This window comes from Rhyacophila brunnea, unplaced genomic scaffold (genome assembly GCF_057557595.1).
Source record: "Rhyacophila brunnea isolate RB1 unplaced genomic scaffold, BYU_Rbru_1.0 scaffold_3, whole genome shotgun sequence".
Lineage (NCBI taxonomy): Eukaryota > Metazoa > Arthropoda > Insecta > Trichoptera > Rhyacophilidae > Rhyacophila > Rhyacophila brunnea.
In genome coordinates, this window is record NW_028232965.1 from 13395020 (window position 1) to 13412580 (window position 17561).

Consider the following 17561-nt stretch of genomic DNA (forward strand, 5'->3'; position numbering starts at 1 on the left):
CTTTATTAATAAATTCAAGTATTTTATATATTTATATTATGTTTTGGTGTACATATATTATACTTCATTATCTACCAGGGATCCTGCTTTGGGCACCTGTGAATGGGCACGCATTTTTTATTTTTTGAACTCCACTTCACGTATCCTTTTTTGCATTGGCAGCCTTTGTAAGGACACTTTATTTTGCAGGGAAGAAACTCTCTTTTGTGACACGTACCCCCTGGACACACATTTGGACAACGAACTATTTCAGCGTTACGTGGGCAACCTGAAATCAAATATTTTGTATTAATAATCAATCTAATTACTTATTACTAAAAAATATGTGAATTATCTGCATTCGATTTCGTTGTCAAATAACAAAACTTTTTAATTAACACAAAACTTGCAGGGATGTAGTATGTCAAAATAAAAAAAATACATAATATACATCCGAATGCTAAATTAATATGCAACGTATATTACGTACGTAGATACTATTATCAAAGATAGAGCATAATACAATAATACTCCATAATGTGAAAGGATTCATATTATCTTTAGTTATACTTAGCGGGAATCAATTAAACAACTTGAATTAATAAAACAATTGATAGTGATTTCAGAATGATAGTTTAATCAGTCACTAGGCAAAATAAAATATTATATTGCAAACAAAACAATAAATGGCTGTCTATTGCTTACGTCGTTACTAGCTGATGCTTATATAAATTCTATAAAAAAAAATAATGTTAATCTTTTACGCTGAATGACAATGAATCAAAGCGTATATAAGATTTTGTACATTTTTTATCACATTGTTTAAAACAATCTATCTTATCTCACTATATTGTGTTCTCTATTTTTTATAATTTTATTTCATGAGTGTGAACGAATTAAATTTATAATTATTTATTATACCTATAAGTGTGAACTTACTTTAAATTACTGAATCTGCAATAAAAACTACTGAGACGGTAATATAATACAATACAATTCTATCTGCACAGATTCAATTGTTTGTAAATCAATTTTGAGAATACTACGAGTATCATAAACAATACACATTAATTGCCTGGAAATAGAGTTAATTATGAGATGCCGATACAATACTGATATAACTGAAACTTGGGCATGGTGTGGTCGGAGTTACGTTATTGCCAACATAAAAATCGTCCATAAAAATTACATGCGGTTCACGTTTCGCTTAAAAAGTTTATACAATTATAGTTATATGTTGCCGACCCCTGTACATAAGAAACATTTTAACAATAACAAAAAATAATTATTAGTTACATTTTTCGGGTAAAACGCAAACATTATCATCATTCCTGACATATCCAAGCTTGCAAAGACACCCTGCTGTGCAGCGATCGTTAATTTCCGGTCCTGGACATTTTTCTTTTAGGCCAGAAAATAAACCCCAGCAACTGGGTTCATTGCAATGTGGGACGCAAGTATTATACTCCTCATTTATCCCGATACAGACGCCTGGGACTGAAACATTGATATTAATTTTTGAACTTTATTATACTGTATTATAATATAAACATAGTAATCATACCACTCAGCATTACACTTGTGATACTCTTCAATGTTCATGTTTTGTTTATAAAATAAATCAGAGTGGCGGAAGCAATTATCACCAGTTTCCTCGATCATTAACTAGATCAACAGAATCTATTTTGATTTATTTAATTGCAACAATGACTCTTGTATTGTATTGATTTAATTTGTATAAATATCGAAGACGATCCATAACTCGTTACTACTCATCTTGAGTCCGGTCACTCGACACAGTCAACCTTAATTCACTCTCAGTATTATCGTTAACAGTAGGTCGGTAGTTGTCGCTACCGGATCGCAACTCGGTCTGAGCATGAGCTCATCGCGATTACTCTGCACCGTTAATCTTTACTCCGACCATTGTAACTCTCTGTACTCTGTATCAAGACAATAAATATCTACGCCCATCTCTACTACTGCTGCCTAAACATCTCATCACCTCTACTTCACGATCCCCAAATAGTTTAGTAAATTTCGATACATCGGTAAATAATAAACGGTAGCATCGTTCTGTAACACTCAATTTTACTTGACTTTCTTGTAAGTAGGGAATCCAATCCCGAGCCAAAATTCTGATCCCGGGATTTCGGGATTACAATTTGACAATCCCGGGATCCCGGGACTGGTCCCGGGATTGGCATTTTTTCCACTGTTAATATAAAAATTTTATATTTACAAATAACATTGATAAAATCGGTCAAAAATAAATCTAGTATAATTTATATTATTTAAGACATTTATTATTAATATTGTATACGTTCAAACTTGGAGATACACAAGTTTAATGGAGTAAATAATATTATAATATAAATAATAATGTGAATTTAATATGAGATTGCTGTTTCTGATAGTAAAGACTTAATGAATGGGTTAGCGAGATTTAAAATACTAAAGCAAATCATGGTGTACTTATGGCCTTTCCGCTTCATAAATCTAATTAGTCAGCCAATTAATATGAAACTGCCGTAAAACGTATGAGATCATGGTGGAATTACTTTGTTAATAGTGCGAAGCATTGTTTTTTCAATTTTTCTCATTTTTATTAATTTATGTGAAAAAATAAAATGAATCGGCAACTTACACATGGGTATAAATCAAACTCAGTTTATTTCTAATGCAGTTATTTGTTATTAAAAGTATTTTTTTCTGTTATATTTTCGTTTTTATTTTATTTTCCATAAAAATTGATAAAAAAATCAATCCCGAAAGTTTTGGGATTATGTTTATCAATCCCGGGATTTATAGGTATCGAGAATAGCTCGGGATCCCTACTTGTAAGCACCCACATATATAATCTTATATTCTTTAATGTAACGTAGGTATATATAACTTAGGGAATTATATTATTATACCAGCCAGCGACTCTGTTAAATGAGCTCTTGATGAAAACTAATTTAAGTGAAGGATTTCGGCGTATGTTTTTCATTGATGTGGTTACCTGAGCTTCAATGAATTAACTATACATATAATATACCAATATGTTTATTATTCAATACCTATAAGATATTATTATTTTATTAGTGTTTTATTATCAATGATATTATCATCGGCGATAGTTTATTAGTGATATTCTATATCACACAGATATTAATCAATCACAAAAAATCACCTTTGTACTATTTTACACATCCCTGGTACAATTTGAAAAGGAGGACACGCCATCATAGTTATATTCACTTCAGATATATGATTGACTAACAAAGATTAGCCATGTATAAATACAGAGCATATTATTAAATAAAAATCGTGTGGGTTAGGCAAATATTTGCCCGCGTGGTCATACATTGGAGTGACACATATTTTACATTTACTTACATTACGTTTAGCTGTATGTTTTGGCGAGAATGTCTCGCCACAGTAAAATGAGGCACTTCAGTGTAGGTAGATAATCATGAAAATAACAACATAATATTATCTTTCTGGTACTAGCAAAGATAGAGATGGTTAGGTTAGATAATTTTTAGGAACTATCCCAGGGACGGGAATAGGATGATTTGGCCGGTGAGTTGGGACGGTGTAATTAATATTTCAGGGGATGATAGTACCTACTGTCACGACCTCGGACTTCGGGTCTTATACCTAGAGTACCTTTTAGGGGTGTAGAGTGGCCTGAACACGCCATTGGCCTCGTAGTCAAATAAAATGCACCGAGCCGCACCCTTGATCACCCAGAGGGACGTTTATTTCCAGAAATAAGTCCCACGGCCCGTGTCTTTGAGGCTGAGGACACGGTTCGTGGAAGATCAGGTTTAAGTTAGAAAGTATGCGAAACGACGAATGCAATTGGGCTTCGCCACTTAAATGGTATAAAAAGTGACCAACTGTCGCTAACAATAATGTATGAAACATGTCAGTAGAATGTGTAGACAAAACGCCAATAAATTGTAATAACTTGTATTGTGAATGAAAGAGAGGAATATTAGGTAGTGCTAGGAGAAGAAAAAAAGTATTACGACATAACTAAATCGTAAAATATGTAAAATTAAGATCTATAAAAAAATTCCGCAGTACCGACACTACTAACGCGTAAGTGCGCCTTACAAAATAAATGTAAACAATTTAAAAGCGCTGATTCCGAAATAAAAATAACGATAAAATAGCCGAGCCGGCAATGCCGTAAATTTTGACCGTTGGAGATATTGCAACGTCGTCTTGAAAGCCGTTGAAAACGGAATACAAGATGGCGGGTAGTATTCGGAAAACAGCCAAACAGTAAACGCACGAATTTTGTCCTCCGTAAAACAAATTATAAAAAAATGTAACAATTATATAACATCCACTTAAATATACCCTGCCGTTTATAAAACAAATTCTGGTGTGTTATTTTGTCCACCCCCAAATCCTAAAAACCATACTTTAGATAAAAGTGACAGTTTACTAATTACTAACCAAAAAATTATGATACCACGGTTCGAATTAAACATTGAGTGAGCCAGACCTGATCCCTGGATTTATCATGTGGCGCCCAACGTTGGGCGCCACACTCCTAACGGTTGATCAAAATATTATCGCTATAAATTTTTATGGTCGGTACTTACAGCAATCTTCTGCCAATATACACATTCCATCTTGTCCTATCACATAGCCCAGCTTGCATTTGCATCCATTTATCAAGCATATTTCTGGACACGGACGCGGAAAGGGGTTGTCTCTGTTTAGACAAGTTCTGGGGCATGGGTCTCCACAGGGTACAGATATCGCATTGGGATCATCGCATACCGGTTTTGCTTAAAAATAAATATATGATAGAATAAGTGCGTCCATGATATGGCCATCTTAAAAAATACACAAAAACGCATGTTTTTTTGTTTGTGTAAGTATCTAAAAATATAATAAGTATTATGTATAAATAAAAATTGTCTCATTTCTAAATTGTTTTGGCGGTAATGTCTGGGTGGTTTTGTCCGGGTGGATTTCGTTTGGGCGGTTTTCTCGGGACCCCGATATCAAGAATTTCAGTGCACAATTCATTGCTTTAAACGGATGCAATTTCCACTTGCAGTGTCTTCTCTTTTTAAGCAATCGATTAATTATTTTTAAGTTATCTAAAGTTAATAATTTGAATACATGTTTTATATAATTATTCTTCCTAATTATTTAATTTTATTATTATTGGACCATTGAGTTTAATAATGATAAGGGCCGCGTCAAACGGGCATGTTGAGGATGCGCAGTACTCGGGTGGCAAAATACCCATTTGGCATTTACCAAAGTACCAAAGACCGGCAAATCAAAAAAAAAATACTGAAAACATATGACTAATTTAATTGGAAATACTTACAACACTCGTCTTTGGAAATACACTTTCCATCCTGTCTCACATATCCAGGTTTACAATAGCAACCTCTGAGACAAATTTTCGCATACAGGCATGTCGGATTTAGATTCTCACACGATGGGTCACAAGTTCCACAATCTTTCCACACTTCATTTTCTTCACATTCTTCCTCTAAATAAAATAAATGTCTTTATAATAAAACTTTAAGTTTTATTATAAATTACTTTATGTATTACTGGTTGAATTGGTAGCTATAAAAATATTAGGTTATTGTCGGTTTAATGGAAGCCAGCGGCAAAGAAATTTTGAAAATAGCCGATATACTGGATTATTTGTTAAGTTAGGTTAGGTTTTAATTCTTGAATTCATGAATTTTGCCAAAATCGGCAATGAAAATTAGCGCGGTTCCCGCCTGGCTTCCCGTAAACCGACTTACACCAAATATTATTTTCGCATCGTATTTATTGGTTGCCGTCTGTTGTGATTCTTTGTTTTAATTTATATTTATAACATACTTTTGCATGCGATAAGTGATTATAACGTAAATAACAAGTAATAGTGCATACGCCTTTTATAAGAAATTTAAGTTTCAAGGTTTATGTGGCACATTTCATTATAATTTATGAAATTGACTGATCGAGAGAATCTAAAACCCGTCTCCGTAAAATAGTGTCAACATGTTAATAGGATGACACTTATAATAGCACCTGTACACGTGTATGGATTACTGGCAGCAATACTGTGTATTTTAAAATGTCAACTGTTTACACGTAAAAGTGCTGACTGTCTCTTCAATCACATTCTCTTCAAGAGTAATAGGGACGCAATGTTGTCATTTTATGGTACTATTTGACAGGTCGTAAAAACCGGTTAACCTCAAAATGAGTCTCTCCGTGGTGTAGTTCGGTTTTTTGCCGGCAAGTTCGCCACTATCTTTCTATTGCGCAGATGGAAAAATCCCAACAGCTGTCGCATGAAAATTCAGAATATCCGAACTTTATTGATTCATGCATGCAATCTTGCAACTTGCATGACAATACGTGTTTACATGTACATTTTCTTGTTATGGCCGCAATAATGCGTACTGTCAGCAGCATGGCCCCACATCCTGAAGTCCTTCAGGCTAGAATCTTTGGCGGGCCCCCTACCTATCACAAAGGTTTTAAAGACATAATTTTAAGCGATTTTTTTATTTATGAATACACTCACTATGTCGAAAATCGACAAACAATAATCAAAAATTTCATTGCAAACCATATATTTTTAACAAGTATAATATGTTTTACTGCTGACCACGATACTAAAATTGTGTGCAGAAATTCAACTGTGGTGTTACTATAACTATTTTAACAACATTTTTCGCGTCATCGTAACGCTTGCCTCAGCAGGGCGCTCTTAAAGCTTGTTATTCAATCACCGATGTTAAGAGCGTACTTCAGAGAAACGGCAAATAATTTTAAACAGTAGGTGCGACGAAATTTCTCACTAGTCGCCAATCGGAGACCGACAGTGGTGTCCGCACGTCGATTTGTTTTGTCATGGCGTCGGATGAAAATATTCTTAAATCGTGTAAAGATGACTAAGAAACTTTACGTATGTACCTACTTAAAAAAGAAAACATGTCAATGAATATACTATTTTTATTATTAATATAACAATAAACATAACATTAAATGGACGAATGTTGGATTTTTATGACAAATTATATTTCGTTCGGCACGCATCATTTGCACAATCCGCACATCGTCTAGCCACGATCTTTTTAGATCATGCCTCAACTGAAGTATAGCCTTAAGCAACATCGAGCGCGACTACAACTTGGATGGGTGACCGCTTGTGAATCGATTTATTATATTTTTTTTACTATTAGTGCAATTTTGTGATGTGTTTTTATCTCACTTGACTGGTCGAACTGCCAAGCCGGACCCCCCTTCAGCCCATTCCCCAGGCTAGAGCCCTGTCAGTCCACCCCTTATGGGGGCCATGGTCAGCAGTTTATCCAAGCACTTGTAAACGGGATATTATTTTTCGAAGACGGTTCAATTGCGGTTTTTGAAAATACGGATGATAACACAAAATTTTCAATTGATTCACTTAAAATAATTTTAAATTAAATTTTTAATTATATTATTTAAATTATTTAGTATAGTAGTTTTGTGTTATTTTTTATACTATTTCAGCCTTTCACCAAAAAATAACAGCAGAAAAGTTTATACTTTATATATTTTAGTACTTATATTATAATGACTTGATACAAATAATATTCTCCGGAAATAACTTTATAATTCATTTATTAAAATAGTGGTAACTTACCGCAGTATTCAGGCAATATACATAGTCCTTTATCGTTCAGGACATAACCCTTCTTGCATGCACATCCGTCGATCAAACAGATTGCCGGACATGGACGCGGAGTTAAAATATTTTTATTTTTGCAAGTAACAGGACATGGATCTCCACATGGAAGCGATATAGCATTAGGGTCTCCGTTGCATGACGTTTGTGCTGAAAAACAATTACAGATTATTATGATATCTAGTCACTTTTATGACTTTAATACTTTTAACTATTATGGCCTTCCATCAAGAAATAACAATAAAGAAAATTCACATCATAATCATTAAATTAAAATATACCTACTGCTTTAAATAATGATGCAGTTGCACTAATTATAATCTACGACAAAATTTCTTGACACACCCACTGTATTGGGACACACTGGTTGGGAAACACTGCTTTAATTCAACATGAATAATGAGAAAAGTTAAAGTGTAGATGGAATAAATATACACCTATTAGACGGCTCCAAAACAAAAAAGGCAGTTTCCATTTTTGAAAAATGTCGACTTTTTGGCATATGAATATGCACGGCCTATTTGAAAGAAGGAGCAATAAATTTATCCAATTTCTAATTTTTCAATGGGTAAAAGTGTTGAAAAATAATGATATAATATTACGAGACATGCATTATATTATTTTTAATTTAATAATTACATATCAGTTACTCCAATCACTTTCCACTCTGCATTACGTATTACGAAATTAGAATTTTGCGATATTCAATGAAAAAATTTGGTGATGAAGTAGTTGTTATTTTGGGCCTCAACAAATGCCATTTTGGACCGTGGCTTGTGCATCACTGATGTAACAGTAAAAAAAATTATACTTACGACAGTTTTCCGGCAAGATACATTTACCGCTCTTATCCTGGACAAAGCCATACTTGCACCGACACCCATCTATTATGCAAATCTCTGGGCAGGGTCGCATTACTGTGTCATCCTTATTGTCGCAAGTTTCTGGACACGGGTCTCCACACGGAACAGATATCGCGTTTGGATCACCGCCACAAGGTTCTATCTCTTCAGAAAGATAATATTACAATCAAAATCGGTAGAGACTAATGGATAGTAAGTAGATCACAGCCTACGTGAAGTCGGGCATACCTGTCTTATTTATTTTATGTAGATCTAACTGATGACTGTATGCTGGAATGTAAAATTTATAACAGTTCACAGCATCCTCACCCCATTAGGCCAATAGTTAAACCTTTAATCCTTTATTGCTTTGCGTATTAAATTTTTATACATTTGAAGATTTTTTTAAAATACAGAGCGTAGCTACATAAAATTTGAAAACCACTGCTCTAAGCCTTACAGGAATATTGTCAAGTGAGTATGCACTATAATTATATTTTGTTTTATTTAATTGAATAATATAATAACGTTCTACTAAAAACTGTGAAAAAAACTAGACTATTTACATTTTTAAGTACTTATATAAATATTTTCTATTTTAGATACTTATTTAAATAAAATTATATACAGGCAATCTATAAATCTGACTAGCAATGTTTTAGTTACAATAAAAGTAAATCACGAAAGCTATTACGATGGAAAAACCGAGACATTAGTATTTGTTATCATCTGTCGTGCACTTCTATCGTCTCTATGCCATAAATCCAATGCAGGCATGTGCACCATTTTAAATGAAGGCTGACTTTATCAACAGTTGTTATTTCAAGTGTCACTCAATAGACATTATATTTTGTAACTGTCTCATTAAAAATATCTAATAGGTTGAAAATATGTAATTCCTGCAAAAAATAATAGTACCATAAAAAAATACCACGAGTCCATCACTGATCTAAGGCAATGTTTAATATGTGCCTCAATCATTATTATACTTACGTGGACAATCTTCAATTGGTATGCAATCATCATTGCTATCGCGAGCATAGCCAGATATACAATAACACCTCTCCACACACACGTACGACTGTACGGGACATACTTCTCCCAGCGTAGCACACGTTGTGTCACAGAAGGATCCACAGTCAAAATACTCATTGGGCTTAGTGCACTGTACTGAAATAATATTAAGAAAATAAGTAGCTATAATGTATCCAGTATTAATTATTTATTAAGTTTGTACCCTTGAGAGTAATGCGGCGTCTCCACGAAGCTCGTCGGAGGCAACACAGTAGACGTCGGTTATTTTCACCTGACCCTGTGCCGAGATGTTATACATGAGGAGAAAACCACCCATTTGATGGCGGCAGATACATCAAATAAAATTTTATGGAGTGGATAGGACATACAAACTTCTTCTTTTTGGACATAATCGTTCTGACTCCGAACTACTATCTAAAAGTCAATTCTTGCAAGAATATTAGAAACTAGGTACAGAATAATAAAAAGTTCCGATAAAAAATTGATAACTGCAAATTTCCAGTATTATGATTAAACTAGTAATAGCCGACATATATGTATGTATAGATTTATTTGTGGATAAAGAATATCTATTAATTGTTGCAGTGTTTGCGAACTTGTAGCTGACCAACTACGAGCTTTCTTTAGAGCTTTTCAGAACTCATGAACTTTCTCAGCTTAAAAATTCATGACTACTAATGAACGCGATGCGTTTTTAATTTTTTAATTTGTGATTATATTTATAATTAATCTTATACGGAAAAAATATGTTGCTGATCATGTCATTTTACGTTTAAAAATAATAACCAAATTTCAATACATTCTAATTCTACAATTCTACAATTACAATGTAATTTTATTCATATTTTTTTTCTTTGCGATGAAAAATGCAAATAAAGAACAGAATCATGATACTTAAGTCATTACAATTTTTAACATAACGTCTAAAATATTAAGATACTTTTAAACAAAATCCAATGGATAACCAATAATTAATCCATAATCTTCATTGATGAGACTTAATTACTTGCCCGGTAAGTGTCAAACTTTTAATATAATATTATTAGATTTAGATACCCATCTTTCATAAATTTATAATTAAATGAAAATCCCATAAATTTAAACTATATCAACTCAATAATGATTTACTTAATGGGAAAAAAATAATTATTGTCAAGTATAGTGTATATTTACGAAAGATTAACTTTACTCTTGATTTGCATTTAATACCTACCTACATATTATTATAATTATATAATAACTGACGCACCTAATTGATTAGGTATGGTGATTAAATTATATTTATGTATTTTTCATTACTTTTATATTCATAATATATATACTAACAATAACTTGTAGAAAATATAATACAATATTTACTCACTTTGTGTTTTATTGAGAGTATTTGCATGGCAAATCACAGTGTGCAAACACAATAAAATCAATAATGCTCGCATTTTTAAATAACAAATACACTTTTGACAGATGTTTTTAAAGGTGACTTTTCTGAATACTAAATATTAATGACTTCTTATTCACATGTCACATGAATTTATACGATATTTAATAAATAATTAACCCTTCTAAGCTGGGAATTCGGTACCATAAAATTCTCGTATAGAATTAAAATTTCTAAGAATTAATAAATCATCATTAACGTCATGATTATCGCGGTCAGTTCACCGCTGAATGAAGACTCACACATAGTACTTTCCAATTTTTCTCGGTCCTTAGTTATTAGTTCGTAATTCGCCACGAACATCAGCCGAATTTGATGAGTTCGTCGATACAGCGGATTTCTTTACGTTCCTTTATGATACAGTTTTGATCGCACGGCAAAAAGTCGAACGGAGACATTCTTTTAGACGGTTAAAACCGAAACGGTGCCGTATAGCAGCCGTCCATTCCACTGTATTCGCGGCGCCCGGACGGCCACCAAAGACTCAGTAGTGTACGTGACCTAATGCACGCTTTCATATTAGACGGTTTTAAATCGTACGGCACAGCACAACACTCAACCACAAACTGAGCTTGTGACGAAAAAAAACCGTGCATGCACCGTATAGTGGGAAACGAGCATGAACTTGTTGCCGATTCGGATTTTTCCGTTCGATTTTTTTCCGTAGGTACGGTTAATACCGTATAGTGTGAAAAAAGGATTACGGTCATATAATTAATACTCGTTACCGACTCTATGATTTCATTTGATATCCACTCACTAAGCGATGTGTCTAGCTAAACCATTGCCTTTTCATAAATCTGACGACCTCTATCACATCACAGTGATATGAGATGGCACAAAGTGTAATTATGATGTAGGTACAATTATTATTATTGGTTATTTACCCCTCAAAAACTATTGGAGGTAAATAACACATTCAAAATATTCAGATTTGTTTGAACAGTTTTAATTAAACACGTTGTATAGTATATAAACAGTTTTGTGTTGTTAAATCAATATTTTGAATTAATTAAAAGTTCATTAAAATTGATTGATTGACAGTATTCGTAAGCCTGTAAGTGTGTGCAATAATTTGCCGAAGGCAAAATAAAAATGCGGTTTGTCAAACAGAAGATATTAATATTAAATAATATTCATGATTCAAGGTAATACTGGATAACAAAGTGTACATTATTCACACCATTGTTAATAAATAACAATGTATAAGATCATCAAAAAAACATAATTTTATTTGTTTTCATAATTGTAAGTACAAGTGGTATGGTATGGTATATGACTACATATAACTACTAATAATAATTCGTAATTGGATATTTATTTTCTCATTATATAAATGTAAGTACTTATATTATTTTAAATACTTAATAATAATCTTATCAATAAAATTACATATAATTTAGTACTTGCTATAATTTGTAGGTAAATAGTTAAATTTTCTTAAATTACAATTTTGATCTGATAAATATTTTGTATATTACGTATGAAGTTCACATCTAGGCTACCTACATGTGGTTAGATAGATCTGTTGAGAATGTCTTTCTAAGCAGACGAAAATGGTCAATATGTTGTCAAAAGAATGTTTATTTTATTTTAATTACTATGCAGGTGCATTAAAGATCACCATACAGTAAGATTATCATTCAATGCGATAATAATTTGTTGTTGGATATATTTTGGAGTTTTCAGATTGTTTTTAAGTCTCCGTGGTGTTACAGACCTGAAATAAAAAAAAATGGTATTGTATTTCGATATCAAAAATACATGAATGCAATTATTCATCGGTTACCTATACTGTCCTGCTAAGTAAAAAGACAGTGTTTTCGTTTTCTCTTATATAACTTATGTAAAATTATTGGATTGTTTTGACATAATCTCTAAGAAGACGTGTCTATTTATAGTTATGTCCAAACCAGGGAACACATTATTAATCTGTTCTGTGATCAAAACAATTCAATAACTTTACATTACAAGAGAAAAGTAGTTTAAAACTCTTCTTGTCTAACACTTACTAAAACTTTAAAACTCTGACTTCACTAAAACCAAAACATTGTATTTATACTTAGCAGGGCAGTCTGTATATACCCAAGGCACGTATAACTAGGCGTTTCGTAATAATAATATGAGTGATACATATTTTACAATGAATATTGTGGTAAAATAGACAATCAAATGCCTACCAACTAATAACTAGGATTACCAAGTTATTTAATAATATATTAAATTCCATAATTTATTTTGTAGTAGCTATTGCAGGAGGTAATTTTCAAAAGAAGTCAACTCTAAAAACAAAGTTGCAGACAATGTTAAATCCCTCCCTAAAGTTTAAAGAGTGCTTGATATTATGTGACTTTCAGAACTCGCATAATTTAACATTAAATCATAAATAAAAACCTTCTAAATATAGGACTAATTTTCAATAATTGAAAAATCTAAACAGCGTCAAATCCATTTCAATTAATCACGTAACCGCAAAGGTAGATGTTATTTTGCTATATGCCATATATCATGAATGTGATCAAAGAGACGACGAGTTTGTTTTGTTGCTAGTAAATACAAACCTTTTAGGAAGGGGTTGTGAAAATATCGCATTTTCTCACTTTGTCTAAAATGGATTTGACCAAATATGAAAATTACCTCTTGATTTTAATTTCTAGTATAATATTATTATAATTGGCTAAAAAATGTATTTAATTATATTAACATCGTAATATTTTAATTAAGTACATAATATTTAAATTAGCATAGGACACATTAGTTATGAACGTAATATTGGTACTACGATTCTAACAATGGCATTGTTAATACCTGCGTCAATGTAAATACATGGTACCTATACAATAAAATTTGTAATGACAAAAGCTTTGTTTTCAAGTTATGTATGAATTTTGAAACAAATATTATAGTATAGGCGATTGTTTTATACTTCATATGTAATAACCTAATAACAATAACTAATAATGTCTGTTTAATGATGTCACAAATATGTTATAAGGAATATTGAATAAAGAAATATTATTCGAAAGGTGTAATATTATTATCGTGAAGCTATAGCAGTCATGGATAAAAAAATGTGTGTAGTTATTTACATGAAAGAAAATTAGCCGAAAACATTGTATCGATTCATAAAAGGCAGAAATGGATAAAAACCGAATGATTTATTTTATTGATCAGCTCTTTATTGTCTCATTAATTTTCTCGATTTTAAAATATGCTTGAGATTTGATAAACAATTTAAAAAAAAATACTAGCCAATGTTTATTATTTCAGTATGTCGTAAAATAATATTATATAATGTTGAATGAAAAGTGATAGAAGCACTTAATAAATTAATATAGGTACGCTATTTTATCGAATACAATATGTGAAGATACCTTTCCTAATGAAGAATATTTAATTTTCTGTAGTATTATTTCATTGATTACTTACGGCAATCTTCGATCTTTGTACAAATGTTGTTGTCATTTCTAACGTAGCCATCGCGACAAGCGCATCCTGGAGGGCAAGGCTCTTGGGGAAGACAAAGTGGCATAGGTCGATTCGTCAGGATAGATCTGCAAGTTGGTCGGCAGGGAATTTTACAATCGACGTACACTTCGTTGGGTCCATCGCATTTTAGGTCATCTGTAATATAAAGTAATATATTGTAACCCCTGTCAAATACTTAAATTATTTCATAATATAAAAATACGTTACCGCACCAATACGATATGCATTTAAAGAAAGTTGCTTGATTATCATTTACTTGACTTCTGTCCCATATGATACATCATATTACATCAAAATGCTAAATTGAATTCGTAGTAAATAATGGTGACACAATAATGTATAATATTAAGAAGTATTATGGTTTTATTTTTCATTTTCACATCGTAATCAATCCAAAATATATCATATTGCACTCATACGTGGTAGAATTATAATGGGTGTTGGTCTAACTAAATCTAGACTAGTCAAAATGGAGACAATCAAAATCCCGACAGTCAAAATTACAACAAAAATTTGGGTTTGGGTTATCTTTTTTGTTTTCCCACTCCGATAAATTATTACGTACCAGTCTCATTTCACAGTATAGTATTATATAAAGTTAACATATTATATAAAATATAATTTATGTGATAGCAGAACTAAGGAATTACTTTTGTAGGTGGTTTAGTAGTTTAGATATTAGGACTATGTCTTAGGTATTCACCGTAATTAACTATTCTCTCAGTATTTAGGTAATGGTAGTAGAATTTGCTGATATTTTTAGTAGGAACAAAAATTTAGTTTATTACAATATTACATTATTATTATTACAATAAGGGATGAACAGAATTCGCAACGTGCTCGCAAGTGTGAACAATTTTGATTAACGCCTTAAACGGGTTCACGGCAAACCCCTACACTGTTGGTTTTTTGACGAACGCAAAGGTCTGTGGTATAGAATTTGAAAGACTACAGATAGCGTAATAATTAGCAATATATTTCATGAATCATAAATGGTTCGATAGTGTAATGGAAAAGAAATAAGTACTCACCCTTACAGTACATGTTGTGAATTTAAAACCCAAGCGGTCCAAAAAATTTGCAATATGTTTTCTAAGATGTATGTTTCTAAGGTTTTTCTAAAATCATGATTAAACCAAGTTTTATATCATAGGTATAATATAAAACGATGTACAATACATAAGTTAATTTATTGTATTTTGCTAGTGAAATTTATTATACTATGAATCATGAGACAGAAGATAAATATCTAATATTTATTTACTTTGTAATAAAGGTGACTGACGGTAAAACAACTATACTTTGGCAAACCATTTTAATTATTAAAAAAAAAACTAGTCATACAGGATGAAATTTGTTTACGTAAATAAATTAGTATGTATATCAATCATAACATACCTTATATTACTTATAGATAACTATCGAACGGTAAATAAAATCACTTACTATTTCCTCCTTCCACTCCATAAACAACCATCAGGGCAGCAAATAAACAAACGGCTACTTTCATTTTCGTATATTAAAAACAGTTCAAACTATATGAAAACACCGGCTTTAACCTCAAGGGAATCTTTAGTGAATACTTTAAGTTACAACGTTTATTTATATGTAAAGAATTTCTATCCACATTTTCCTTGTTATGTGTACAAACCAAAGGGGAATTATTATACTTGAATATCACATATTGATATTGAGACAGAAGGCCATGCTCTGTAAAATTATTTTTATAATACGGTATTGTTTTATTTACTTTGCTACGTCATAAAATTTACATTCAATGAACGTCATTCTCAGAAGAGCGGGGATTTATATTTCTGCAAGGTCTGACAATAGTATACATTGCATTTATCGCGAATGATAAAATAATTGCAATATTTTTACATATTATTTTATAAATCTACATATGAGTGTAAAAATATAGCTTAACACACAGTTGAAGAATTTATTGTTAATGGTATGGTGTTATGAAGAAAAAAATATATTTTTAAAATACCATACGTTAGGTATCAGAGCGGTGATATTTTGTTACAAAAATAGAGGATATTACCAGATTTTATTTTTTTTGCCAATTTGTGATGATTAGGGAATCCAATTCCAAGATCCCAGACAATTTTCGACACCTATGAATCCCAGGATTAGTAAACATAATCCCAAAACTTTCAAGATTGATTTTTTTACCATTCACAATCAATTGGTATGTGTACAAAATCATTATATTGTTAGTGACGTGTATGTACCTGCACATGTCACAGGGGTATTGCGGGTTGCTCACAGATAATAAATAAACATTTTTTTGCTGCCATACGCACTAAAAATAATAAATCCGTTTATTTAAATGAATTTAGATGACGAATAATATTAAATAGAGAAAAAGTAGAGCTCATGTAAGGTGCAAGGTGAAGTCAATGTATTTGTCGTCAATAAAAACGTTATTTATTGCTATTTATTATCTCGATAAATATAACGAATCAACAAAAAATCATTCCAATCAGATAATAGAATATAAGCTAGAATCTTTTTATTTCAATCAGTTCTAAGATCGCATTTCAACACCCTCAACACTATGGAATGCAATCTCGGGATCCCGAATCCCGGGATCCCGGGATCCCGAGCTATTTTCGATACCTATGAATCCCGGGATTGATAAACATAATCCCGGGATTTCGGGATTGATTTTTTTATCAATTTTTATGGAAAATATAACAGAAAAAATACTTTTAATACAAAATAACTACATTAGAAATAAACTGAGTTTGAATGAAGTTTGATGTGTAGGTTGCCGATTCATTTTATTTTTTCACATAGATTATTAAAAATGAGAAAGATTGGTAAAAAAACAATGCTTCGCACTTTTAACAAAGTAATTCCACCATGATATCATACGTTTTACGACAGTTTCATATTTGGCTGACTAATTAGATTTATGAAGCGGAAAGGCCATACGTACGCCATGATTATTTGCTTTACTATTTTAAATCTCGCTGATCTATTCATTATGTCTTTACTATCAGAAATAGCAATCTCATATTAAATTCACATTATTATTTATATTATAATATTATTTACTCCATTAAACTTG

The 17561-nt window shown here is 31.7% G+C and overlaps 2 protein-coding genes across 2 annotated transcripts; both read right to left on the reverse strand.

Moving 5' to 3' along the window:
- Positions 1 to 41: 41 nt before the first annotated feature.
- LOC147067901 (zonadhesin-like) lies at positions 42 to 11052 on the reverse strand. The gene is made up of 9 exons (XM_085952519.1): positions 10919 to 11052; positions 9514 to 9690; positions 8494 to 8685; positions 7637 to 7828; positions 6409 to 6471; positions 5327 to 5494; positions 4584 to 4772; positions 1276 to 1476; positions 42 to 268 (listed from the first exon to the last, which is right to left on the reverse strand). Exons 1-9 carry the CDS (start codon positions 10989 to 10991, stop codon positions 72 to 74), a joined length of 1452 nt encoding a protein of 483 aa, XP_085808645.1. The 5' UTR covers positions 10992 to 11052; the 3' UTR covers positions 42 to 71.
- A 1147-nt stretch (positions 11053 to 12199) lies between these two features.
- Positions 12200 to 16145, reverse strand: LOC147067902 (chymotrypsin inhibitor-like). Its single transcript, XM_085953125.1, has 3 exons — positions 15929 to 16145; positions 14423 to 14617; positions 12200 to 12713 (listed from the first exon to the last, which is right to left on the reverse strand). The coding sequence occupies exons 1-3, from the start codon at positions 15990 to 15992 to the stop codon at positions 12706 to 12708; spliced, it is 267 nt and encodes an 88-aa protein (XP_085809251.1). The 5' UTR covers positions 15993 to 16145; the 3' UTR covers positions 12200 to 12705.
- Between the last annotated feature and the right edge of the window lie 1416 nt (positions 16146 to 17561).

Excerpts from the sequence above, each read along its gene's own strand:
- LOC147067902 (XM_085953125.1), bottom strand. The coding sequence starts at position 15,992 with ATGAAAGTAGCCGTTTGTTTATTTGCTGCCCTGATGGTTGTTTATGGA. Across the intron at positions 14,618-15,928 it reads TGGAGTGGAAGGAGGAAATA|ATGACCTAAAATGCGATGGA; the intron begins GTAAGTGATTTT and ends TTTATATTACAG.
- LOC147067901 (XM_085952519.1), bottom strand. The coding sequence starts at position 10,991 with ATGCGAGCATTATTGATTTTATTGTGTTTGCACACTGTGATTTGCCAT. Across the intron at positions 5,495-6,408 it reads GTGGGGCCATGCTGCTGACA|AGGAAGAATGTGAAGAAAAT; the intron begins GTACGCATTATT and ends TATTTTATTTAG. Across the intron at positions 1,477-4,583 it reads TATATTGGCAGAAGATTGCT|TCCCAGGCGTCTGTATCGGG; the intron begins GTAAGTACCGAC and ends TCAATGTTTCAG.